This window comes from Sphaerodactylus townsendi, linkage group LG12, assembly GCF_021028975.2.
Source record: "Sphaerodactylus townsendi isolate TG3544 linkage group LG12, MPM_Stown_v2.3, whole genome shotgun sequence".
NCBI lineage: Eukaryota > Metazoa > Chordata > Lepidosauria > Squamata > Sphaerodactylidae > Sphaerodactylus > Sphaerodactylus townsendi.
The window spans coordinates 3,855,838-3,883,523 of NC_059436.1; the positions used below are offsets into that span (position 1 = coordinate 3,855,838).

Genomic DNA, 27,686 nt, shown 5'->3' on the forward strand with positions numbered 1-27,686 from the left:
CCCCCTAAAAATGCAGCCTAAATGCAGCCTAAAAATGTTTTTAATGCATCCTTTTTTCTAGCAATTCTTTGGGCTGAATTTTTTTTAAAATAGCTTCATTTGTGTGCTGTCCCTTTAAGATGCCATTTTGTCAGTTTATTCCTTGTCTGTAGAAGCCCTTCGACCTCTTTTTGGAGCATTTCAAAGCATTTTTGAGATATTGGGGGCTTAATCTTCACAGCATCAACTACAGAAAACTCAGGGAACTGCCACATGAGTCTGTGAAGCATGATACACTGATTTTAAAGCATCACTACATTTTTTTAATGCAGACAAAAATCCCTTCTGGCCCAAGAGTCCATTGATTGCAAAGGCCATAGTACAAACCAGCTAGAGAAAATATTCAGTCATTAGTTTAGTTGTGTTGCAGCATCCCAGCCACAAAATAATAGATTTATTTTTCCCCACCACTTTTTTTGTCCTTTTATTGATAAAAACTACACAAAAGCTAACTGATCAGAATAATTAATTAAAAATAAATCAAACAATGTTACACATCCTCCTTTGTTTGTTTGTTTCTTCAAATCATACTAGCCATCAAATTTTCCAAGATGTACTTTCAACCCATCCTAACAATTTTCACCTTACTGAGTACATTATGGATATTACCATACCCAAAATCCTCCTCCCCACCTTCAGTTAGCATTGCTGCACGTTTCAGTGGTGATCTCTTAATTCATCAATACTCTTTTTTGTTGTTTTTAGAACCCCAAACATAATTGTAGTGTCAACAATGAAGCACAATGAAGATAGGAAAAAACCAAAGGATCCCCCACCCCATAAATGTACAGCATGGGTCTCAAATGTACATGCACCCAAGGTTTGTCTGTTTCACCTCTTTGTTGTTTCACCTGAATTGCCCATGTCCATTTGGTTTAACTTAAGCCTTTAACACCATGTTTGGAGTCTGAAATTATAATACTGTTCGCCCACCCTCATAAGAAAAAAATAAAATAAAGGAGATCTTGGCTTGTTTTGTTCTCAAAACAAAAGTAAAAAGGAGGGGAAACTGTTAAAGAAATGCTCTAAGAGTGTTAAGCACTTAATAAAGAAATAATACCTCGTACTCCATTTTATATCTGCCCCCCACCCCTTATTTGTACCTGTGGTTCTTCTTCCAAGGAACCGTGCAGAGTAGAAAAATCAAATATACAAACAGAACTTTTAATCCATCCCTTTATGTTGCTAGAGTGAAATCTAATGTTTGTAATAAGAACTTGACAATCTTTCTTTGATATTTACACCAAGAAGTTTGTTCAACAGTTTAAAGCCAAAGGACATCCTGAAGTTCTCCAATTCGCACTGGGAGGTGACTCGACTGAATTTTTGCAGTCCTCCTCAAGGAACTGGTGTTTTGTTTGCCTTTCTGTTGTTTGCATGGAAATGTTTGTAAACTGGAAATGGCAAACGTCTGTGTTCCCCTCTCATCTTGAATCAGAGGTCCCCCCCTTCCCCACAATAAAAGAACCCTTTTGAACTCAGGAAAATTCCATCAGTTTGGTATTCTTTCAATGTAAATAGTTGGAGCAGCAGAACGTGCAATTGTGGCAATGAAGCTATGATCTCGACTGAGCTCCATGTTGGTGGTTTCGGCCTGGTCCCGGGAAATGGTGTCATATCCCTTATTTACATGGAGGGGTTTGTGGGCCTGGCAGTATCCAATCACCGGTTGGTCGTAGCTATAATAGGGCAAAGTTTTCATATGATGAGGGACCTAGAAAAAAGACAAAGAGAAGACCCATGTCAACATAATAACAGAAGAACAGGGACAACTTTCAACATTAAGAAGACAAAGCAAACTGTGTTTAGAGTTTAGAGAATCATAGAAAAAGCAGAAGGCTGAAGCATGTGAATACAGATAGGACCTGTTGAGCATGTTTGCACATCCATTTACACATAAAAAGGAACATGAGGATCATACAGGCATGTTTATCAGTGGATGACAATGCACATCTAGTGGGAAGTAGGATGTATGAACAATCCATCTCAATTGATTAGCACAGCCTGGATATCTGGCATCTGAGACTCAAATGATATATTATATGGGGGTTTGGGTTCATTCTTTGGCATGTGGGGATACAGGAATATAAGGTTGGATATAGGGAGTACAGGTGATGTGGGGGGTACAGGAATATAAGGTTGTTGTCAAAGACTTTGTCAGCAAGAAAGGAAAATTCAGGAAACATGTCTTTGTAACGTCTTGGCTGAACTTCTGTTACCTTGCCAATACAGATACACAAACTTGGATGTAGTAAGAAAAGAAAACCAAAAGGTTCTTGGCTCTGAACTTGGTGCTCAATGAGCCCAGTGGAGTCAGGATTAGCCCACTGGTTATCACTGGTTGGTTCAGTTTATTTAAACTGTATAGGGTCAAGTCACACAGGCAGGCAATGGCATATCACCTCTGAATGTCTCTTGCCTTGAAAAACCTATGGGATCGTGGCCATAAACTATGTCAACTGTGATTTAATAGCACACACATACACACACAATTGCCTGTTTCAATAGTATGTTTATTTAAACTGCATTTTGGGATTGTCACAAACTTCTTCAAGTTCCCCTTAGAATAAAAGCAAAGTTAAAAACTGCCTAAGTAAACAAATTTTACTCAGGGCCAGGGTAGCCTATGAGAGTCGGAAACGGTGATGTCTAACATGCAAAGGAACGGGTGGGGGGGAGGCAAGTGGTCAACTAGACAGGGCTGTGAGTTTAAAAACCTTTCTGTTCTGTTGTGTCACCACTTTTCTGTCCATAGACTGATATTCTTAGGTCTTATTTCATCTTACTTCTTGGAAGCTAAGTCACCTTTTCTTCCCTAGCTACCAGGATAGCAGCAGGTTATCTCTGTCCCTCCTCATCCTATCTGAAATGTAGTTCCTCTACTAAACATTTACTCTTTAATCCTTTAATCAGTATGTCTGACACCTCTCTGAGTGGTAATCTGCCAACAACAAATTGGGCCATAAGGCAGGAAGGTAAGCAGGGAGAGGCGGCTCGATTCTTTTTAGATGCTTTTAGATTCCAGATCATGTAAACAAAAACACACATTCCAATGGTCTTCTTTTAATCTTCAAAGGAAGAATATGTGGAACATCAGTGGGGGGCAATGAATCCAGTATCTTTACTCCAAAAATATATATGTCTTGAGGAAGGTGGTTCTGAGTATGAAAAGTGAAAAGGTTAAGATATTTCTCTCCACATGCCTTCCATTCACCCAATTCACAGCCTACCCAGACTGTTTTTAGATTAAAAGGAAAACTCACTGCCAAGGAAACCATCATAGGTCTCTGTGTCTAGGGCCATTTCTGCATGGCCACACTGCAGGAGTGCGTCGGCATAAATGACGTAAATGACGCCGACGCACCCCCCTGGGACTGTTCGCATGGACGGTCCTGGTAGGAGCAGGGAAGATGGCACAGCCTGCACAGAGGCTGCGCCGTCCCCTGAACGCCCTACTGTCCCTCCAACCTTCTGGCAGGTCGCCCAGGCCAGGGGACATGCCCCCCTGCCCTGCACGACAGCTCTGGAGTCGCAGGGCAGGGGGCGGCGTGTCCCCTTGCCTGGGCGATGCACCGGAAGGTCGGAGGGACGGTAAGGCGTTCAGGAAAGGGGGGGAAATGGCGCCTTCCAGCCGCGAACCGCAGCGTTTGGAAGCCGCTGTTTCCAAAAAACCTCGCTCAAGGAGCGAGGTTCGGAAACGGCGACTTCACGCTGCTCAGGGGTTGTGAGGCTGCCGCTGCTGCAATTCAGCGGCGGTGGCCATGCGAACCCCTCCCCAGGGACGCTCTTTTTAGCATCCCTGGGATGGTGAATTCCGCCCATGTGGAAACAGCCTAGGCCTCAGCTAACGATCATAGAAACGATTCATCTGCATGTAACAGTGTACTATAGACAGTGCCATCCTAAATAGAGCCATACCCTTCTAAGTCCAGTGAAGTTGATGGGATTCATACAGTATAATCAGTTTAGGATTGCCTCAGGAATATCCCCTTATATAGTCACTGCAGGCTATTGCACAAATGATATATCAGTTCCACACATGGGTCCCCTGCATTTGCACGTGACTGGCTGCTCTGCACTGGGATATGTCTATAATTGTATCACAAGCTTCATCAGCTGCACAAAAGAGGACTGAGAGAATGGTAGGTGCTACTACAGGGGTTAAATGAGACAAAGTGGGGGGGAGAAAGGAGAAATTCACACACATATCCACCCCTCTCCCCGAACCAACAAGTACACCATCCTGGAAGATGCAGGTACTCAACACAAAAACAGTATTTAAAACATTTGTTCTTGTCAAGAATGAACACTAACAATCACTATGGCACTAAATATAAATTCAGCATGTAAACTTATAGAAGTCAATTACATTTTACAGCAGAGAGCCATTCATAATCCTTGTTCAAATGCTGCCTGTCAAACCGAATATTAATGAAATCCAATTCTGTAGCTCTTTCCTCTCCCTCTCCTTTGAATTTCCATTTTGTTTTGTTGCACTATAGAGATCCTAAGATCAAAGACAATCTAAAGTGCTCAATTTATTTTTTCATACTCATTTGCTCCAATTTATTTTATGATATTCAGACTTCTCATCCCTGCTGTTTCTCCAGAAAAATCCCAGTTTTGATTTAACTTCTCTATGGGGCTGACCAAATCTGCGATTCTTCATGTTCATGCCATAGTCTTACAATTCTTTAAGTTCTGTTTCTTGCACCCCAGTTATCAGCTTTGAATTTGTCTAATACATGCAAACAAAGAGACAGACCTACAAGAACTTGCAGAGGGTGCCTCATTTCCCCCTCTCTCACTCCATCCTCTTTCCTTTTCCTAAGACTCCCATAGCCTCTTTCCCTTTTCTGCTTTCTTCTCTTCATTCTTCCTACCAGGCAACTTACCTTTATTGCTCTCCTGTCTTCAGCTTTCTTTCCTTCCCTCTCCCTGGCCATCCTCTCCCCAGAAAAACTATGGCCCAATTGCACAGTGCCAAGTGACCTGGGTTCAAATACAGAGATGTAGCACGGGGGGAAAGCACCTGGTGCGTCCTCCACCCCTGCCATGCCCCGGTACACCCCCACCACACCAGACCCCCGGAATGCCCCCGGAACGCCCTCACCACAGTTCCACAGGGGCATGCGCCCGGTGTGTTTCCCCGTCCCCCTTGGAACTACGCCTCTACTCATATACCCTGGGATAAACTTGCAAGGACTTGTGGGGCGCATCTCTCTTTGTTCTACATCCCATCTCCACACTATTTCTTCTTTCCTTCTCCTTAGTAACTGTTGTATCCTCATCTTTCCCTGCTTCCTTCTCTCCTTCACACCCACTCACCAATTAGGGGTGCCAGGTCCCCCTGGCCACAGGCAGGGAATTTGGATTTCCAGATCCAAGTTGGGAAACTCCTAGATATTTGGGGGTGGAGTCCAGGGAGGTCAGTGGGGGACCTCAGTGTGGTACAGTGCCATAGAGGTCACCCTCTGTAATCTGGAGATGAGTTGTAATTTCAGAAGATCCTCATGTTCCACCTGGAGGCTTGCATTTACATCAACAATCTACCTTGTATATGCTCCCCCCAATTTATTTATTTCATTTATATTCTGTCTTTCTTCACGATGGAGACCCAGTGCAGCTTCCATAATTTTCCTTTATTTCATTTTATGCTCAGGTTCCGAAGAGAATGTGAGGCCACCCAGTGATTTTTCAAAGCAGAAAGGCAATTTGAGGTCCCTCCTGCATGGAAGTGAAGGCATTACAGATAAACAGAAGGTTATATATCTTTTAAACAGCCACAACTACGAGCTGTTGGAAGCGGTGGCTAAATTTTTAATTTAACTCGTCAGAAGTTGTAAAGGCTGTTATTATCTTGCAATGTTAATGTTAAACTATTTATATGCCATTAAAGATATTCGAAATCAAAATCGATTTGAGGTCTCGGTTGAAAACCCTAACCACTACGCTGCGCTGGGTTTTCATGGGATGGCTGCTGTTGAACAGTAGAAAGCACCAGGTCTGGGGAGTCATGCAAATCAGGTGGCATCAAGTCCTCTTGGGGGGGGGGTGCTGTTAGGCTTGCCCCCAATGACTCCTCCCTCAATATCTGAAACAGCTCTAAAATGAGCTCCCCAGCATTTATGGACAGAAACTAAACAGAAATAAATCCTGGCCAAACTGTTGTTGTGTCGTAGCAACAGCCAAGGAGGGTCTCTCATTATCAAAGCTACCAACACTCTTTTTTTCCTTCTTCAAATTTTCCTCTTGCCTTCCCCTTGCAGCTGCCTCTACTTAGGAAAACTGTGGACCCATTCTAGACTGCTGCCCACTGGGCGAGCCCCACTTGCATGGTAGGGAACCCTCAAAGACTCGTGGTGGACTTTTCATTTCCCCCTCAGTCTCCCTCCCTGCTCTATTTCCTCTTCCCCTATTTCTGTCAACACCCATATCCTCCCACCTTGTCTTGTTTCATATTGGCTTTCTTAGCCATTCACCAATGTGCCATTTATCTGCCTCCTACCTTTAGCTATATTTATTATTTATTTGCCTCATTGGCACCCCACCTTTCTCCATAGCGGGAACCAAAGCAGCTTAAATTATTCTCTTAGCCTCCTTTTTTGTTCACAACAATCTTGGAGGTAGGTTAGGCTGAAAGTTTGTGACTGGTCCCAAACCACCAAGATGGGGATTCAAACCAGGGTCTGCCAGACCTTACTCTGAAGCTCTAACTGCTATACTGCACTGGTTGAATAAAGTGACTACTAAAGTAGCAAGCAGTCAGACCTAGGTGAGTCATGAAAGGCAGGTGGCATTCAGTCAGCTAGTCATTGCTGTCAGCCCAATGAGTCTTCCCTCAAAAGTCAACACAGGCTGGAAAGGTCCCTGCCCTTCCCCTGCATTTTACTCACAGAAACAAACACTTGGAATGATGGGGTAACCTAACAATAGCCACTGTGGGAATCCATTGTTAAAGTTGCAGGTGCTCCTTTTATCATTTGGCCTTTTTTTAAAAAAAATAAAGATTTCAGATTTTCCTGCAAACCTGGGTTGTTGTTCAGGTTTATAGAAAGACATGTCTTGTTCAGGTTTATAGAAAGACATATCCAGTCACTGGATTTAAGTATCCTTCGATTCTGCCAACTTTGCTATTAGAATATATTAGACAGACAGACAGATAATATGAAAGGATGGCTAAATCAAACCTATCTGTCTCCCCCCCACCCTCGCCCCTGCTGCCCTGCACCATTGGAAAAAAATCAGTCTTTTATAGTGGCCAGCATTTAGCTTGAACCTTTTCCATTTTATGTGACAGCTGAATGGCACGAATATGAAAGTTAGTACATTCCACAGACACTGATAGGACAACCAAGATCACTTGGGTACTCTAAAGTAAAAAAATTTCCTTTGAAGCAGGAGAACCTACACCACATTACACCAAGCCTTGATCTCAAGGTGTTAAAATACCACTTTATGATACCATAAAAGCCAGCAATGGTTTGTGTTCTGTTTAGTTTGGAGATTGAGGTCTTGAGTTTTACAGTAATAATGTACAGGACATTAACCAGATGGGGCCCAGTGAACATCATGGCTTTGTTTCTTGCCTCCAAACAGGAGTTAAAATCTTCTGAATCACAACATTATCTCTAAATGGCCTTGAAATGCCATTGCCTTGTCAACTATATTTTCTGTAGTTGCTCAAACTGTCCCCTCAGCTCCATTTTGATTTTTTTTGTTTTTTGTTTCTCTTCTCAAGATTGTTCTTTTGTAACAAAAGAGAAAAAAGTAGATCAGAACAGAGATTATAAGTTTCAAGGGCTTTTCCATTCTGGGAAACAAACAGTGATAACCACTGAAACATTAGGTTTGGAACAACAGGCCTTAAGGGGATGTATACCTGGACCACCAAAATTTTACAAAAGTGTGTCATGGCACAGCCTAAGGGGCAGCTGAGCTACTTTTTGTTGAAATCTTATTGTCATCTTGCTTTTATTTACTGATACTTAACACTCAGTCTGGCAAAAGAGAATTAGTTTCCCTGGTTGCATGGTTGGTAAGACTGGGAAAAATTCTAGAACATCAACATCAGTTATATCCCTCCCCCCATTTCTCTTCCTCTCCTCAAAGCAGGGGGGACTGGGGCTGAGGGTGGGTTTTTTTCTGCCATGAGACACCAAATATCAAGCCTTATCCATGGTCTGATTCTGTAGCATTCTTGTTATGTTCTCAGCAACTGCCAAAATGGCTGTCCTCTCCCACCCACCCACCCAGCTTTTAATCCTCTAACCTTGGCAACCCAGCTCACTGAGAATCAGATAGACAAGCCAAGGATATTTGATTAGAATAAATATGCTGTTACTGACCTCCAGCAGCATTTTGCCCAGTTCCCTGAGCTCTCAGAATGAACCAAATGTTAGTAATGTGATACCATGTGAGCAGTTTAACCAAAGAAAATATTAATATATAGCGTGTGCTGTATCTATCATATCCATCTGAACTTGGGGGGGGGGTGAGGGGGGGGGTAAATGATACATACTTTTTGATATTTAGAGCTTTCTGAATGCTACCACTGTTTCTTTTCCCCACCTCTCTGTTACCAGAGGACCTGCAGTTTGCCAATTATTCTTGCAATCCTGTTGAGGTAAATTTTACAGAATGCAACTCTACATATGCAGAATTGGTTTATTCCCCCTGTGCCGCTAACTTCATGCACCCAAAATGTTCTAACCCTTTGGTGACCCTTGAGTAAGAGGATAACATTCCATGTGGAAATTCTTTCTTCCGCTTTTGCTATTATTTCAGGATGTGAAAGAACTCTGCCTGTGACCATGGAGGGCTACTATCAGTCAAAGTACCCAGCACTGACCTTGACAGACTTATGGTTTGCCTTAATATAAGGCAGCTTCATGTGTACACTTTAGACATGACATTTGATGTTAATTTATCTTACTGAAAACTACAGGGCCTTTTCTTGTCAGAGTGCAAGGTTCTTTTTTAGCCTTCCAAAGATGTTTCCCCACCAAATGCAATGTCAATTTGTTTTGCAGGAACAGGTTTTTTGGGGCTGTGGTCTTTGTGCTGTTTTCCCAGATGTATATTAAGTCTAATTTCAGGAAATGGTCTTGGTGTTATAGACTATAAGTTACAGAAGTAACAATCAATAGACCTATTACAGCGGAGTGAGAGCTGGAGTTCTAAGTACTGCAGGTTTCAAGAAACACTGTGTGAACAGTTTTGCAAGATGGAAGCGTCTAAAGGATGCACTTCCACCATAAATATATCATCACAATTTTCCAGTCATTAGTTCTCACAAAAGTATGGAATAATTGTTTAAATGGCTGAATCACTGAATCACTAGGAAACTGTGGGCAGAACTCTTGGTCCGCTGGACTTTGCACCTCTTAAAAGCTTCCTGTAAATCATGCCCAAATTATTTTATCCCTCTCCAACTTCCTTGGTTTAAAGACCCTTTCGTGCAGTTCTTGCAAGCCTGCCAGAATTGCCTTGGCAAATTATAGTAGATTTTGAGAGTGCAGCCTGGGGAAATTTGTCATTTTCAAGCAACACTCTAGGAATTTCCCCTAATCTCTATGGGGAAGGCCATGGAGACCATTTTCCAGGTTTTTCCCTCTTGTTCTCCCATGAAACTCTCCCAGTTACCTATTGAGTGACTGACAAATCTATTTGTCAGATTGACCTAACTCACAGGGTTGATTAGGGGTAAAATGAAATGGACTATGTACACCATCATCAGTTCTTTGATGGAAGAATAGGATATATATATATCCTACATCTCTGACGAGTGTTTGCACAACCACTATTTGAAGACTGCCAGTGAGGGGGAGCTCACTATCTCCCTTGATAGCTGATTTCACTGTTGAATTACTCTCACTGTTATTTTTTCCTAATATCCAGATGGCACCTTTCTGCTGTCATATGCCATATGCATTTTTTCTGTCACTTCTAAGCAATGGATGAAAAAAACAACAACCAGAATCAGCATTTAGACAACATAAATTTCAGTAACATGCCTGAAAATAAAAGACAAACACAGTTTCATCCTAAGGATGAGAAATCCTAAAAGGTAGTGCAAAGGTGGCAGCATGTGAGCCATCTGAACTGCAGGGGGATCTGTAATTTATGCTCTCTGTAGGGTTCAGAGCTTATTGACTGTTTTTCCCTCCTCTCTTGTTTGCCTTAAGTAACATATGCTCAATATGTCAATAAAGGTATGATGAAATGAAATTAAAGTAACATATGCTGAAGGTTCCTCTACTGTTGGGATGGCCTGCAGTTAGGTAATGCTTCTTGCAATGCTGCTGTTGCAGTAAATTTTATTGAATGTAATCTGCATGTGTAGGACTGGTTTATTTCCACAGCTAGGGTTGACAGTCTCCATGTACGGACTGAAGTTCCACTGGGATCCAAACTAAAAAGATCAGTTTCCACCTAGGAAATAACAGCATGGAGGGCGGATTGAATGGCATCACATCTTCACTGTGATGTGAAAATCTTCACTGCTCTGTAAAATCTCTTCACTGCTCTGCAAGTCTCCTTATGCTCTCCCTAAAAATCATCCTCAATTCTCCAGGGATTTCTCAACCACTGTTGGCAGCTCTACCAGCTTAGAAGTGACAGAAAAGGAGGGGTGGGGACATCATGTCACTACTGGGGAAAACCCAGAAAAACTCTAGGACCAAAAAAAATCAATGGTCTTACCATAGAATTTCGGGTAATTCCTAGGATTTCCCCCCAAAGTGATGTCACACCATTGTCTTGACAGATACTTTCTGAATTTTCTTCCCACTGCTGCTCCAAGAAGCAGGGTCAGGAGATTCTCTGCCCTATCAGGGGACTGGCAAACATAAGCCCTACATACAGCATTCCGAATAATTAATAGACATGCCAACGCACATAGACAAGCACTTGGAATCCGGATTATACATGGTTAGGAGGAAACCTCTGATTTTTCCATTCATCTTCTTCAAAATAGGGCCAACCCACTGAATGTACAGTGCAGCTACAACACTACTTTTAACAGGCATGCACTTAGACCTGGCATTGATGTGGGTGAATAAAATAATCATGCTTTCTTCATTTATGGGGTGGTGGTAGTGAGACTGTGGATATGTGGCACAAATCCAGAGGGCATCTTCCTAAATCCAAATTTCCACGGTGTCCTTCTGTGTGCACTGATTTTGCACACACAAAGTCCCAGGTTCAATCTTGAACATCTCCACTGAAAAAACTGTAGGATCACAACTGGTATTGAAAATATGTAGTTGAATGTGGTTTGTTTATTTGATGTGGTGGTATGGATGTGTTGTAACTTGAAGCTAACAATAAAGCCACTTTTTTTAAAAAAAGGAGAAATTAAGCAAATTATGAAGTTGATCCTAAATATTTGTGGTTGATTGTCATATGCTGTCAATGAACTGTTGCAGATAGTTGATTAAACCAATGAATGTGGCACTATCATTTCCTTGAAGCAAACCATTGTTTTTATTAACTAAGGAGTTTATTGCATTAGTAGCACTTCACATACTCAGTGAGGGTTTGGGGGCTAATGGGCTGGATTAATTAGATAGTATTAACTTCTGAAGTCTTCACCTCTGTAGATCTTGCTACTAAATGGTGTCAGTGTTGCAGTCTTAATGGCTGCATACTGGAAACAAACATTCAGTTACAAGAGATATTTTCATAAACCCGAGTCAGAAGGATTGACATCGAAAGATTAGGTAAGAGAAAGGAAAGGCATGCAAATATTCTGTTTCAGAGTAAAATTCAGGCTCCGAAGCCTAAACCTTTGACACCCATGCTACAAAATAACAACTGCCTTAAAAATATGTAAAATAAAAGTTTGGATTTGTCTGTAGCTAATTGATATTCTGGATCCACCTTTCACACCTGTTCTCAAAGTTCTATTTACATGTTCTCACTCCAGTGAGAATCTAAGACTTGCCCTGCTGACTTAGATGATCTGGCCTGCTTGTAGCAGATGAAGATGTTTCAGGAAGTGTCAATCTTCAGCAAGCTATTCAGAGATCCATATCTCTTGCAGCTCACATATACCAAAATAAAATGAACTTTCAAGCCAAGCAATCGCCCAGTGGGTTCCAATCAATATATGATACTTGGCCTCTCTTTTGCTCATGGGTTTGGTCTTCATTGTCCTCTTAGGATCATTAGATCACAATGCTAAAGTTACAGAAGAAGCCCTTATACTCCCCTCCCCTCCCCTCCCTTGCATGCCACCCCTCCCTCCCTTCCCTCCCTTGCATGCCACCCCTCCCCCCACTAGGGTGGGTAGGCCATGTCCAGATGCCAGGTCCCCTTCCCTCCCCTCCCTTGCATGCCACCCCCTCCCATCCCTCCCTTGCATGCCACCCCTACCTCCCCCTCCACTGCCTCCCCCTCCCCCTCCTATAGAGAGTCTCAAAGCCCCTGTTGCCCTTCCCTCTGAGGAGGCAGAAAAGACTGCCGTCTACAGGCCTGGCCGTAATTCTCAGTGGCTTCAAAGAGTGACCTGTACAACTCTCACGAGTTCAGCCTAGGCTGAACCATGGGAGGCACTCAACTTTCAAAGTATCTTGAGTTTACCCAGTCTCTTATTAAACAAGATCTGCCCTTCGCTAATTCCTCACTCTAAAGAGGACAGACTACAGTATTTTGGGTAACAAGACTGGTAACATTCCATTGTTATGTAACTCTTTTAGTGCTGTCTTAAGTAAAGTTACACCCTTCTAAGTCCACTAGTACTGCAAGTCAGTGGCCTTAAAATAGTGTGATTGCCTAGGATGTCACTGTTGGAAGTGCAGAAGACCCAGCTACATCTATATCTATGCCCTATTGACTTTCTGGTCCTGGAAAAAAATGGCTGCTTTGGAGGGAGGTCTCCATGGCAGTATACACTTCTGAGGTCCCTCCCTTTCTTCCCCAAATCCCACACTCCCCAGGCTTCACCTCAAATCTCCAGGAATTTCACAACATGGAATTGAAACCTGAGGGGTAACTCTACCTGAGGCAAATGTAGCATAAGGAATGTCCACTACTCCTACATAACTTTACTAAACAACTTTAAACATAGACCTATTTTCCTTTAGTTTTCTTTATCTGACCTACTAATGAACAGTGATGGCACCTTAGAGCCACAGCCACTCATCTTTGGATAATACTTTTGCAACTGGATTTTCCTGTGTAGACAAGGCATTCTAGAGATGAACAACCACTGTAGTGAAATAATCATGCAACATCCAATGATTCAACACTCAGTGACCCAACTGCAGAATTCTATTATGCCTGGAGCATTGTGTTTTCTCCCAATGAAAACCAAGGTGAAGTGTGCATCATCTGACCACATCCTATGCACCCATCCTGATCCCTATGCTTACCAAGTTGAGTTCACAGCCTCTGTCACCCACCTGCACCTGTGCCTCACCTGTCTGTTCAAATAATCTACAGCACTGATTATGCATTCAGTGAGAATAAATTGCAATGGTACCACCCTGATGATTGTCTTATTTAAACAAATGCTATGCTGAAAATCAAAAGGAAGCCATTTTCAAGGCCGATGCCTGTTGCCCTATCTGTATTCTTCAAACAGTTCACTGGCTATTTTGAATGCAGGAACCTGTGCTCTGCTTGCTGACTCAGATCACTTTTCCCTCATTGCCAATGACAGCAATGGGAAACAAGCTGGAAAAAGAATGATGCTTAATCCCCCCTCCTTCCACATACACCTGTACAGAAAACTGTATCCCTATGGTACCTTTACCTCCCTACCTACTGCATAATAGAATTCCTTTTTGTAATGCTGTAGCCCCCTGTTCCACCACAAATGCATCCCTCAATGCTTTTTTCTCTTTAAGCTTGTTTCAAAGAGAACTGAGCTTCATTAAAAAAAAAAACTGGTGAGGAACAAAAGAGCATCAAAATGATGTGAGCACCACAGTGTACACACCAAGGCATTTTAACTGAAAGCAAACAGAGTAAAATATGAACACTTCCCAGCAGCAAGGTTGTGTATCATCATAAACCAATTGTAATACCTGTGAGATTTCCTGTCACAGGAATGCAGTTTCCATCACTGGAGGAATTTCTTGACTTGGTAACTTAGACCCCAGCTGCTCGCATGAATTGGACCTGCACAGTTATGACAACCTTCACTTTGCTGACAGTTGCCAAGTGACAGCTCCATCCAGAAAAATAAGACCATTGGAAACTGGGGGTGGGGGTGGTATTTGACGTTCTAAGAGGGAGCAAATCAGCAGGCTAATCAGACAATGGATTTACTTTTCTGAAATCATTATTCCTCTGGCACATAAGAACTTACAGAAGAAAATTAGATTCAATAGAGCTACACAATTTTGTAGATGAACACTCTGCAGAATAGGTCAGTTCCCTTTTCAAATTCAATGGAGATTTCTCTTCTTACAAGTAATTGGCTTTCCAAGCAACCGTGACATCATCATGACATTAGATGTACAATTGTAAGCATAAGCAAAATTATATAGGTGACCACAATCATGGGCATGTGGACAACTCATTTTCCACATTTTCCACAAAGGTGCACAGGATGATGTACAAGGGTCGCCCCTCCATTCATTTTCAGAACATCCTTGTGAGCTATAGATCAGGCTGACAGAGTGACTGAAGAAGGAGAGTTGGGATTTATACCCTCCTTTTTCTTCTGTAAGGAGACTAAAAGGGGCATACAAACTCCTTTTTCCTTCCTCTCCCCACAACAGACACTTTGTGAGGTAGGTGGGGCTGAGAGAGTTCTGAACAAACTGTGACTAGCCCAAGGTCATCCAGTTGGAAAGTAGGAGTGGGGAAACAAATCTGGTTCACTTGATAAGATTTGGCCACTCGGGTGGAGGAGAGGGGAATCAAACCCAGTTCTCCAGTGTAGAGTCCACCTGCTCTATACCACGCTGGCTCTCAGTGTGGCCTAAAGTCTCCCAATGAGCTTCACTGCTGATTGGTGATTTGGATCCAGATTTTTCTACTGTGACAATCTAACTACTGCACTATGCCAGTTCTCAATGAGATTGATGACAGTTAGAGCCAAAAAAGAAGAAAGAGAATGGCAAAGAGAACTTCATAATTGTGTTCACTGTGAGTGTGGAAAATGACCAAAAACCCCTCATAAAAACAAACACAGAATGAGATATATAGGTTTGGTTCCACCCTATTGATAAACATGGGTTGAACCTATCACACAACTCTGTACATGGAACTCCACTGACAGCCAAGACATTTCTTTGAATCACTAGGACCATATGTCATGCCAGATACCATGGTGGTGCACCTCTATATTTAAGATATAAGAAAAGGCAGCACCTAAAGCATATTAAGAAGCTTCAACTAGTCCCTTGAGAGCTGTACGTGCTCCCCCAATGGAGAACTCGCCACACGAGAATATAATAATATCTTTTCCTATGAAAAAGAACATGGCATACTAACCAGTTCCTTAGGGATGGCTTCCCAAAGGTAGGTTTTATGTAGCATTTGAAAACCCAATCACATAGTTCCTGTCAGGCAGGAATTATGAAAACGAGGGAGAAGGTAGAATTGTTTTTTTGGGGGGCAGTGATCATAAAGATGGCAACCTGTTCCAGCCATTACTCACAATAAATACATACAGTATTTAATATGAACATTTGATAATGTTGCTGCCAGAGTGACAAATGAAGGCATCGGAGAATGAGTGAAATAGGTCTTTGTCTTGTGTTAAATATTGGCTTTTCATTAGATCGGCTCCAAATTTATGGCATGCAAGAGGGCCACCCAGAAATGAATGGCTTCCTTAAAGAGTTTTAAATGCTCTTTTAAAAGTCATACAGCAGTTCTGTACATGGAGAGCAAAAATAAAAATGATTTCTTTAAGCCACAAGCCTCGGCTGCCAAGACATAATTCTTTTTTTCCCTACAATCCTTGGAGTTGTAACTCAGGGAGAACAACTGCCCAGGGTTTCCACAAGTTTTACAAACACAGGATTGATTCAAGGGGGAAGTGTTGTTCTTTATGGGGTGCGGTTGATGTCCTTGCAAGATTGCAGGCCTTTGTTCATGCATCTTAATGGGAGCCACTGAACACGAAGCCAGCCCCTGGACAGGGTCCAACCAGCTTAGCTTTTAGCAAAAAATTAAAGGTCTCCTCTTTGACCAATCAAAAAGGATATGCTGAGAATCGGAAGACTTGCATACATTTGTAAGTTAAGTGGGATAATATGGAGGAGAATTGGGTGTGTTTTTGTTAAAAAGAAGGCCAAGTTTGCAAACACTGTCACTAGTTATGTTTCTTGCAGCAAGATCCTAATCAGCGCATCATGCACATGGACACAATGAGCACAAGATGATGACAGACAAGTTAAGTTTTCAAAAACATTTATTTACTTATTTATTTATACCCCACTTTTTCACAACAGTCCTGTGAACAGTGGCAGGGTGGGGACAAACACCCCAGGCGAGTCCCCTGTTTGGTCATGCGGGGATGGAAAATTGCCACACAGTTTCCATACAGTACATTCCATAGAGTTTGGAATGTAATACCCTTGCCTGGAATAATTCAAACGTGATGGAAGTCATGAGCTAGCTTTCGATTTCATCAGAAGTCTACTTCAAGAAAAGTACTAGAAAAAAATAACAAGAGAGGGACACACTACAGTAGTGTCCTGAGGGCTGTGCCGTGGTGCACCCTGGGAAACATAATCCTTAGAATGCCTGACATTACTGCTTGGCACCACAAGGACTGCATTCCCTGGGGTGCATTCAGGTACCATTAAAGGGGGGGAAGAGTGAGAGGAGAAAGGAATTTTCTGTTTGCCATCCCACCAGTCTGGTTCTGTAACTGCAGGAACTGTAAGCCCTGATCACAAATTACAGCGAAGACATGCTGTATAAGGCACACTCGATTATTCTTTATGCATGCATTATGTAGGTCTCACGTTACATTCCAAAGGTGAACTTTTGAAATGTCATATTAATGCAAGTTTCAAATGTAAAATGAACATGCACTGGCTTTTTTCCCCCTTCCAACAGAAGTATGCATGTACATCTAAGCTGTATATACATTCACTGCAATATGATAACAGGGCTACTGCAGTTGTGATAAATGAAGTAGGCAGGTCCTCTGGATCAGATATACAATCTGAGACAAATCAGTAGTTCTAATGGTCATCTCGATATTTAAAGTGAGCACGGTAAGTATCTGGCTCACATTTTTGAGCACAGGAAGTATAAGCTGGGCTGGCATACTTTGAGATAAGACAGACCTTAAGAGATTTGACTCCATACATACCAGAGCAGGACTCACAATATCTTTTCTAACAAATCAAGATCCTGAAAATATATTATTTCCTCCCCCATTCTTTCCTAGGACAATTTTCTCCACAGAGTTTCTTCTCTATCAAATAATAACAGTCAGCGCAGTGGCACTCTGAATGGCTGCATACCCAGAGGGGTGTTATTCTTGTCCTGAATGACTTAGTAGGGCACTGTTCAGAAGGAATTACAAGAACACAATTGCCCAGATAGCTCCTAGCAGTGAACAACCACTGCACATTGGAGTGCAAGGGCACTAAAAATCACATTAATCAAGACTCGAAAAGCAGCATGTCTTCTTCACGTGCATATGTCTCACTCATTAGCGCTCAGGAGTGGTGTGCCCACACAGAGAATGCAAGCCTACTGTTTCTGAAGATATAGAAATGAACCATAGACTGTCGAAGGTTTTCACGGCTGGATTCAACTGGTTGTGGTGAGTTTTCCAGGCTATGTGGCTGTGATCTGGTGGATCTTGTTCCTAACGTTTCGCCTGCACCTGTGGCTGGCATCTTCAGAGTGTAACAAAGTTCCCTCTGACACAGTGTGTAACAGACTTCCCTCTGTGATACACCTCTGAAGATGCCAGCCACAGATGCAGGCGAAATATTAGGAACAAGATCCATCAGACAGCCCGGAAAACCCACCACAACCAGAACCATAAACTGTTGCTCAAGGAAATATAGAGCTACCAACATGATTGACAAGGCTAAGAAATCTGGGGCCTAAAAGACTGAAACAATGATGGTGCGGGCATCTGATCTACTGGGTTGAGACAACGGTAGAGACAAGACTAAGCTTGTCAGAATCATAATTCTGTAATTGGACAATAGCCCATGAGAAAGAGCATCGGATTTCTTAATATCTGTTCTCTACCTGCTCCCGTCATTCCTGTTTAATAGTGCCCGTTCCTATGATCTAGTTTTTTTCAATGTGGTGATAAACCTGTGTTTGGCCATTTTAGACTGCAGGTGAGTTATGATACAAAAAAGGGCACTCCTCACAGAAAATTAGAACCTAGAGAGAAGGGTTTTAATTTAGCCTTCTCTCTATACTAGTTGTCTATGCCCAGGGAATTTTTCAGTCATATGAATCTCTAGCTGTCATCTGAAGTGGTTCAGTTCAAAGAAAGTCTTGCCAGCACAATAAGATATAGTCCTAAGTAGAGCAACAGTGGCGTAGTGGTTAAGAGCACATTAGCCTGTGCACTCTAACACATGCCAGCTGGGTGACCTTGGACTAATCACAGTTCTTTTGAGCTCTCTCAGCTCTACCTACCTCACAGGGTGTTTGTTGTGAGGGGGGAAGGGTAAGGAGTTTGTAAGCCCCTTTGAGTCTCCTATAGGAGAGAAAGGGGGATATAAATCCAACTCTTCTTCTGTTGGGGCCACTGAGTTTCAGGATAGTGGAAAGTGCTGCCAAGTCAGAGTTGACTTCTGGCGACCATGTAGAGTTTCCAAGGAAATAGCTATTTGGAGGTGGTTTACCATTGCCTGCTTCAGTGTGGGGTGAGAGAGTTCTCAGAGAACAGCAATGGGCCCAAGCTCACCCAGCAGGCTTCATGTGAAGGGGTGGGGAAACAAATCCAATTCTTCCCATTAGAATCCACTGCTTTTAACCACTATACCACGCTGCCTCTCAAATGTATAATTCTGTTTAGGATTACACCACGACTTTCTTGAAAGCAGGATTTGTTTCAGCTCTATTCTCAGCCTTTAATGAATGCATCACCTTAGAGAGGAAACACCACATCATGAACTGTTCTTAGTCTCCGTAAAGTTTCCGGAGCTCTTGACACAAAATACACAATAATGTCAGATTGAATCCACTTCATACCCCTTAAGGATGGTTAACAATGTTAGCAGCCTCTTGTTTGTAACTGCGATTTCTCTGCTTCCTTTAACTAGATGCCTAAAAATGGGCAGTGTGACAAAAATGACATTGCACTCAATATTAAAATACAAAAGACAAACTTTTGTGCTTGCTACAGCTGTCTTCTGTAGATACTTTGTACATCAGAGATCAAGCAAGCAGAAAATTAATGCAAGATCGCTCAGCATTGCAGGCAAAGGATATTTCACAACTAGGGTGTTGTGGTTGTTTTTTAAATTCTCTTTAGAAAACAAATGATTTTTTCATTCCTTTGGGCATGTCTTTACAGTACATAGAGAACTCATCAAGAAAGGCACACGCAGGATCCTGAAGGAAATTGGAAAAAAGAATTGGTAAGGGAGGGGAAAAAATTGTTGTGAGGCTGTCTTTAAAGCAAAAGTATTCCAAGCATGTCTGTTAACATTATTGTATGAAAGAAAAGGAAAGAAAGGCAATAATTATTGGGCAACTTGGCATTTTACAAACAAAAGCAAAAACTGGAATTCTTTCTCCACAGAGAGCTTATTTGTCTGTTAGAATGAAGGTCTCTAAATGCCTTTTTCATACAATTTTGTTTTAATATGCCATTTGCAGATATTTCAATCTACTTGGCTCTAATTCTGTTCTAGTTACTCAAAAATTGCCTTTTCAGATGTCAGTGTAGATGGAACAAAGATGTTTGAGAAGAAGCAAGAAGGTTTGGAAAATGAGCTTTTGATAGATCCAAGATAAAATAGTGCAGAGGCCTTGGTGGATCAGACCAGGGTTCACCTTGTGTGGCTTGCTCTTTGCCTCAATGGCCAACCAAAAACTCTCAGAAGATCAGCAAACACAACATGGAAGACAACTGGCCTACCATTGCTATTGCCTTCCGTCAAAGGCTTCTGCTGCATTAGAACATGAAGACTTCATAAAAAGGAGTGAGAAATTCAGGAGAAGTAACTATTAGTCCAATCCAGACTCTGGGATGGCTGGAGATGGCACTGCTGCTGTTCTACTGTACTACCTCCAGTGGGTTTCCAGGGGGTATGTGGAGGCAGTGAAAAATTGAAAAGCCCCAGCCACCTGAAAGCCTTCCATAGGGCTCAATGGAGTTATTCCACCCGAAAGGGTGGCATAAGTCCATTGACTGTCCCGCTGTCATTCCCATGGCCCAATCTGATGGAAACCAACTAGTGTCAGCTCTGCCTCTGGAAATGCCTCCAGAACATGCCCAACTGCATCAGTCTCCATGACAAGCCAGCAAAGTTATGGAAACGGTGATCATACATGGGTCGAGTGCCATGGAACTCGATAGCACCTGCCAGCCTTCCTATTTGCCCTCCCACCCAGCCAGCGTAAGTGCCACTTATGCCAACCAGAAGGGCAAGCACTTCAGCAAGAGCTGAGACCGCCTCCTGTGGCAATTCCACCCTGCACCCCAGTCTGGTTTGGGCTGCCGATTAGTCTGCTGTGTTAATACTAAAAAGGAGCCCTGTGTTGCCACATTATGCTAATAAAACATCTGTGGATGTTGTGCCTGAAGTGTGTTCTTAGATGCCGACAGAGACAGGCAGAGACAGAGCACCCAGTTCACAGTTACAGGGGCCCTGCATACAATCCATGTACAGTGTACCCTTGATTTTTTAAATACATACATTGAGTAATTCAATGAATTTTCAGCTGAATCTATGGCCATTACCACACGGCCAAATAACAGCACCCTGGGGATGGAAAAAATGCTGTCCCTAGGGTGCTGTTCGCACAGGATGTGCTGCTGCAATGCATCCTTGCCCCCCCCCCCCCCCAAGTGGCATGAAGATGCTGCTTTTAAACCTCAAAAAGTGGCATCTTCCCGCTGGGACAGTGTGAACAGCACTGCCGCGAGGGTGCTGCTTTTGGCCCCTCCAGTGTCTGCGAGGGACTTACTTTGCGTTCCTCTGCAGCTCCGTGTGGCTGGAACGACACGCCCACGCTGCTCTGTGACCCCCAAGGGTCAGAGGGAAGCATGGGTGTGTCTTTCCAGCCACCCGGAGCTGCAGAGGAATGCAAAGTAAGTCCTGGGTGGCTCCATATGGAGCTGCCCCTGCCCAGGACCATGCGAACGGTCGTGATGCTCCACCAGCTTCATCAAAGCCGGTAGGAAGCCACTGCCTCTGGCCGTGTGGAAACAGCCTCTGACACAAACTTAACATTTATTTGAGTATCAATCTCTGATTCCAATTGAAAACTGAACACATGTTGGCTCTTTCTTACAAAATTATGCACATGTATAAGAGCCAGATATGCCTGCATTCACTATAACATGTGAACAGACCTACTTGAGTTTCAAACAAAACATTATGCCCAGACTCACTTTTCTCTCCCTGCAGTCACACAGCAACTGCAAAGACTGTCAGTTTAGTCTGATTGAGCTGGAAACTGAGACGTGGGGGAGGGGGGTTGTTGCCTCCACTTCTGTGCTGTTTTCCCAACTCAAGATGGCAGTGGAGAGTTACCTCCCCCTTGACAGTTCTCATGCAAATAATACTGTATGTAAGAATCCTGCACTTCACTCTTTTTTAAAAAATGTAACATGCAGTTTGGTTCTGAGAGAAAGACGGAGAGAGGAATAAACAGGCAAGACATTCAATGAAATGCAAAATGGCACAAAATGGGCCTCTTGCATTACATTAGTTTCTCACTCTTCTATTTCCCTCTACACCCTCTGCCAATCAATTAGGTGTCTGTTCAATGAAAGGTGTCTGTTCAATCACAATACAGCTGTTAGCCTTTCAAGTGTTATAAGACTCTTTTTTGTTTAAAAATAGTGTACTTTGAGAGCTGTGATGACTTTTTATGGAGAATAATAACTAGATCAATGTGGGTCAAAACTTCACTTTAAAAAAAAGCAATGAGATCTTGTATCTACGGCTTACATACCTGGTATGCTTTGCGCCATAAAACTGGCCAGACATACTTCTGACTTCAAGGAACAATTGCACAAAGTCTGAAGCCAGGAGGACAGAGGGAGTCATGCCCTTCTATAATTATATACATTCTATGGAGTCACACAATGGGTTCATCTTGATCAATTTCCAGGCTACTCCAGCAGAGGACATCTTTCCAGTGGCCCATTCGCTGGAGTTGCCAGGGACTGAACCAGCAATCCTATGTGCACAAAGTATTTGTTCATGCATTCATCCACTGCCCCTCCCCACTGGTTTATGAGACAATGTTATGAGCTAACACGCTATAGCTTGAGACCCCTAGTCAGTGGTTGAACTTGGGGCCTTTTGCATGTGCTGAGCTACAGCTCTTCTGTCAAATGTTGAGCTACAGCCCTTCCTTAAGCAATATTCCCCTGTTCTCTCTAAATGGTACTCCTGACAGAACCTGGTGCCTCATGGTCATAGGCAGCAATTTCCCTCCAGTGTATCGAAATGCTGGCAAAGGTTATCTCAGCAAATAATTTACGCATCTCCCTCCTGACCTCTATGCAGTTCCTCTGCCAATAACTTATTTTTTAAAAAAATAAGATTTCTAAAAAATCTGTTGTTCACAGATCTGTTTGTTTAAACAACGTTCCAAATTAAGAGAGATCACCTTCTCATTCCAACATCTTCAGCAGTCTATCACTAAGGTTTTCTCCCTCCTCCACTTGCTTCTTTTAATCTAAAAAGAGATTTCTTCTAGAGTATTTTGGGTCTGCACATTTGTTGCACATGTGTCTGTGATAGATCTGAATGGTGCTGTGGCATGAGAAGTGAAATGTTGAAGAACAAGGAAAAGTTGAATTGCTCTTGTATGTGAGGTTTTAATCAAGCTGATAGCATGAGTTTGGAATGGAATCATTACTGTACCGGGGTGTTCATTTTCTTGCTTGAATGATGTCTCACTGTATCCCAAACTCGAAGCAGTTTATACAGATATTTGGAGGGTTTTTCAATGTATGTATAAAATGAATTTCCCCTATAATTTTATGAAATGTCTTACTGGAAAGAAATAGTACAGCTTTGTTCCCAGGCTAGTGACTGCATCGCTGTATCTCTGTATTTAGAAAAGAATAAGAGTTTGGATTTATACCCTGCTTTTCTCAACCGTAAGCAACTTATAAACTCCTTCCCTTTCTCTTCCCACAACAGACACCTTCTGAGGTAGGTGGGGCTGAGAGGCCCTTTCTGCACAGGGGTGGAAACGCACCTCCACTGGCATGAATCATGCCAGTGGAGGCTTGGGGGCCATTCGCACGCAAGCATGAGAGCGGCCCCAACTTTCCCCTCAGCCAGAGAGGCAGCTCTGTACGGTCCCCCTCTCCACTCACCGTCCCATCCAGCGTCGCTCTAAAATTTAGCAGGGACCCACCCATACTTCCCTCCGATCTCCATTTCCCTCCTTGCTTGTTTAGCAAGGTTAACAGGGGCAGCTGTTCCTGGGCAGCTAGGATAGCGCTGCTGTGATGCAGCAGCACCTCCTGTGCGAACAGCAGCCAAGGGATGGTGTTTTTGCCATCCCTGGATCGCTGTATTACACCCATGCAAAAAGGGACAGAGAGTTCTGACAGAACTGTGACTAGCCCAAGGTCACCCAGTAGGCTTCATGTGAAGGAGTGGGGAAACAATCTATGCTATCTACCTCTGGTCAGTTTCATGGTTGCTTAACTTTCTGGTCAGTTTCATAGCAGTGAAGCTGACCGGAGGAGCTTGCGGTGTGCAGATTTCTCATAATTTGATTGCTAATTTTGCATGTTTAATTTAAAAAAAGGAACACAGAAGCCCTGGTGGATGGGAGGGGGATGACAGGAGGGGGTTATGGAATCAATTGGGGAGGTTGAATGTGGGCGTGCATCCATGGGTAAGATTAAAAAACCAGAATGGAGCATTTCCTCACATGGAGTGATGCTCACTCAGAATCAGTTTGAGAAGAAAAAAATGAGGTAAAAGTGTTTAGTAAAAAGCCGGAGGAAAGCTGAGGAAAAATTGAAACTGCTTTTTTAGGTGGCAAAACATGTGCATAAAAGAAAAAAAAACTGAACGTAGTTTGGGACCAAAGCTGACAAAACCCACATGCGTGGAATATTCCTATGTAACCTTTTGAGATATGCAAAGAGAAGAGAACTAAACAATAACCAACTACATTTTTATCCTATGTTTTGACTTAATGTCCGTTACAAAATGTACATGCACCATTCGTGCTAGATACTGCTGTTCTTGCTTACTGTGATGGAATTTAAGTATGAATAGGACTAGGCAGAAAGGGCCCTACAGGGGAAAGTAAACCAGCTCTGTGAATTACATGTGGAAAGCACAAGGAACTCTTGTGGGAAAATGTCTGCAGCTCACGTCAACCAGAGACAGCATGCTTGACTGATTTCTAAACCAGTCAGCCATGATCTGAGCAGTCTCAAACTACTCTAATATTCTTCAAACTTGCTCAGTTTGAGAGAGAGAGAGAGAGAGAGAGAGAGAGAGAGAGAGAGAGAGAGAGAGAGAGAGAGAGAGAAACTCTTCTGTGTCAAACAGGATTCATTTTCCTGTCTTCCTGCTTTCATTGTTCTCCTCCAGAAATTGACATTTGTAATCTGTTTGTTTATTGTTAACGCTGGGTTTTCTCCAAAAGGGAGAAAATTTTTTATCTTGTCATAAGGATCTGATTTCAAATCTCTCATTCACACTATTGTGGTCCCCCAAAATCTCCGTTTCAGTTTTATCTGTTATTATGTACTGAAACGATGTGGAATTGTCTAGTACAGTCCAAACTCATCAAATCTTGGAAGCGAAGAGGAGTTGGTAGTTGGATGGAACTCTCCTTGTAAAGCAGTAAGCAACCAGTGCAAGTACCAGTATTACAAAAAAGGCTGCTGGATTTTGCACTGATGGCAAAATGAATTGTCTTCTTTTTAACGGTCAGCTTCTCTCTTGCGTACACCAAGCCTGTGATTCTTTATTTTTGCACCATTTTTTTTTAAAAAATGGGTGCATTTACAATGCAATCCAGAATAGTTTTGTGTCTAGGCCCATTGACTTCAATGCACTTAGAAGAGTGTTACTCTTTTCCTACACACGCTTTATGGCAGATTGCATAGAAGAGACCTCCCTCTCACGCCCCGCCATTACAGCAATGAACAAGCCATTTTGTGCTTAACAACATTATGTATCCCAACCCGTTGCTGATCAAATATCTGTCAAGTAATACATAATGTTGCCCTAGGCGTGCTTTCTTTGTTTACTGCTTCCTCCGAAAGGAAAACTTAAGGGAAATTCTGAGCAAGCCCTTCGACATCCTGCATTGGATCTGCTGCGGCTTTCATTCATTTCCAGGTCCTAAATATTGGGAATGTAATTACAGCTTTAAGAGAATGTTTCTTTTGCATCACCTCTGTCCAAACCACTGGAGAGCACAGGAATAAGAAGCGCTGCTGAATTTTCTTCCATGTATCAGAGGGAGGAGGCATTTGAACACCAAAGCAAGTAAATAGGTGTAGCAATGAGTTCATGAAGACTAATAGCAAATCCAAGGGAGCCAATTTATCTTAATGATTTGAGCTCCGTATGAAGTGGAGTGTGCAGGGCCCAGGCTATTTCTGCATCTCCTTCTACATTAAATATAATGGGCTGTTCCAATTAGTGGTCAAATTGTTTCACAGGATTACCATGCATTTCAATACCCAAATAATCAAGCAAGCTTAGCATGGGGGTGGATGGATGAATATTTTGCATATTTTGACAAGAGGGAGTAATTCAGACTGACTTTGTTAGCCACTTCACTGAGCACCACACTGAATCCATCTCCCCAGCGCTCACTCTAATGGATGGGTACACATCAGGTATGATGAACGTTTAGCATGTGCAGCACAAAACCAGGTTAATTGTTCTTTCCCTCCAAAATAGAGATGGACAATGCATTCATCTTGAGTTCTCATTTATATGGAGATGAGGCAAATTGCAGCCAACTCCTCTTGATACACCATAGGAAAAAAGTTTGGATTTGGAGCAGCAGTGGTGTAGTGGCTAAGAGCAGTGGCTAAGAGCAGGTGCATTCTGATCTGGAGGAACCGGGTTTGATTCCCAGCTCTGCCGCTTGAGTTGTGGAGGCTTATCTGGTGGGTGACCTTGGGTTAATCATAGTTCTTCTGAGCTCTCTCAGCCCCACCCACCACCACCACCTCCACCACCTCCACCACCTCCTCCTCCTCCTCCTCCTCCTCCTGCTGAAGCAGGCTTGAAAGGGGGAAGTTATGAATGAAAGAGAGAGCAGTACAGTACATGGCAGTAAGGCAGTGGAAAATGAATTCCTACTTGTCCAAGGTAGGGGAATATCTCCTGAGCAAGACATGATGAAGACAGAAAAGCTGACTGTCATGAACTGCACTGCACATAACAAATGATGAACATAATGAGTAGCCCCATCCAACAAGCCCGGTTCCTGGCTGCGGCGCCACAACTGTACTGGCCCACCACTCCCAAAAAGGCCTCCCAATTGCATTCCCCAAACACTCCCAAAACACAGAAAAGCCTCCCCACCTCTCAGAAGCCCCCACTAGGCTTAGTGTACTTGTGAAGTCCTAAGCCCCAGCTGCCAGCACAACTGGGTCAACAGCCAGGTGGGAGCTAATGTTGACTTCTCCCCGGCCATGCCCTTGGACTGCCTCTCCTATGCCAGCAGGAGTGGCAGGGGAGCAGGGATGCTGGCAAGACATAGGAACACGCACACGTGAAGCAATGTTTGCTATGGTTCACCACATTTTGAGTTAACAACTATACTCAACTGAAAACATTCACAAGATAATTAATCACACATACCCTTCCCCTCATTACATTATACTCTATGTATTTCATTTCATGTACCTTCATCCAATGAATGCCCTGTAGTGTGGTGTAGTGATTAAGGGTGTCGGTATAGTTTCTGGAAGATTCAGGTTTGAATCCCCACTTGAGCCCTCAGTCTAACTAGCTTCACAATGTAAGGATAACATGGAGGGGAGGAGAATGATTCCAGCTATTTGGGTCCCCATTTGGGGAGGAGGAGGAGGAAGAAGATAAACATATACCCCCTCCCCTTTCTCTCCTGTAAGAAGACTCAACGAGGTTTACAATCTCCTTTCCCTTCCCACCCCCAAAACAAACACCCTGCGAGGTGGGTGGGGCAGAGAGAGCTCTGAAGAACTGTGACTAGCCCAAGGTCACCCAACTTGTGTGTGTTGGAGTGCACAGGCTAATCTACTTCCCTAGATAAACCTTCACAGCTCAAGTGGCAGAGCAGGGAATCAAACCCACTTCTCCAGATTAGAGTGGACCTGCTCTTAATCACTACACCAGTGTAGTCTAGTGGTGGTTAACAGTGGTGGTCTCTAATCTGGTGGTCTCTAATCTGAAAATCAGGTTTGGTTCCATACTGTTTCACATGAGCAGCAGACTCTAATTTGGAGAGCCAGGTTTGTTTGCTCACTCCTACATATGAAGCCTGTTCGGGCCAGTCACAGTTCTCTCAGAGCTCTCTCAGCCCCA

At 43.0% G+C, this 27,686-nt stretch overlaps 1 protein-coding gene across 4 annotated transcripts in view; it reads right to left on the reverse strand.

The window, feature by feature from the left end:
* Positions 1–381: 381 nt before the first annotated feature.
* LRRTM4 (leucine rich repeat transmembrane neuronal 4) overlaps positions 382–27,686 on the reverse strand; it is a 424,076-nt gene continuing 396,771 nt past the window's right edge. For 2 of the 4 annotated variants that reach the window (XM_048512280.1, XM_048512279.1), the window contains one exon: positions 382–1,753. In XM_048512280.1, the coding sequence (XP_048368237.1) occupies positions 1,532–1,753 (222 nt within the window). In that variant the 3' untranslated portion in view covers positions 382–1,531. The remainder of the gene's footprint in view (positions 1,754–27,686) is intronic. The other 2 variants (XM_048512282.1, XR_007245874.1) reach the window with 2 other exon arrangements.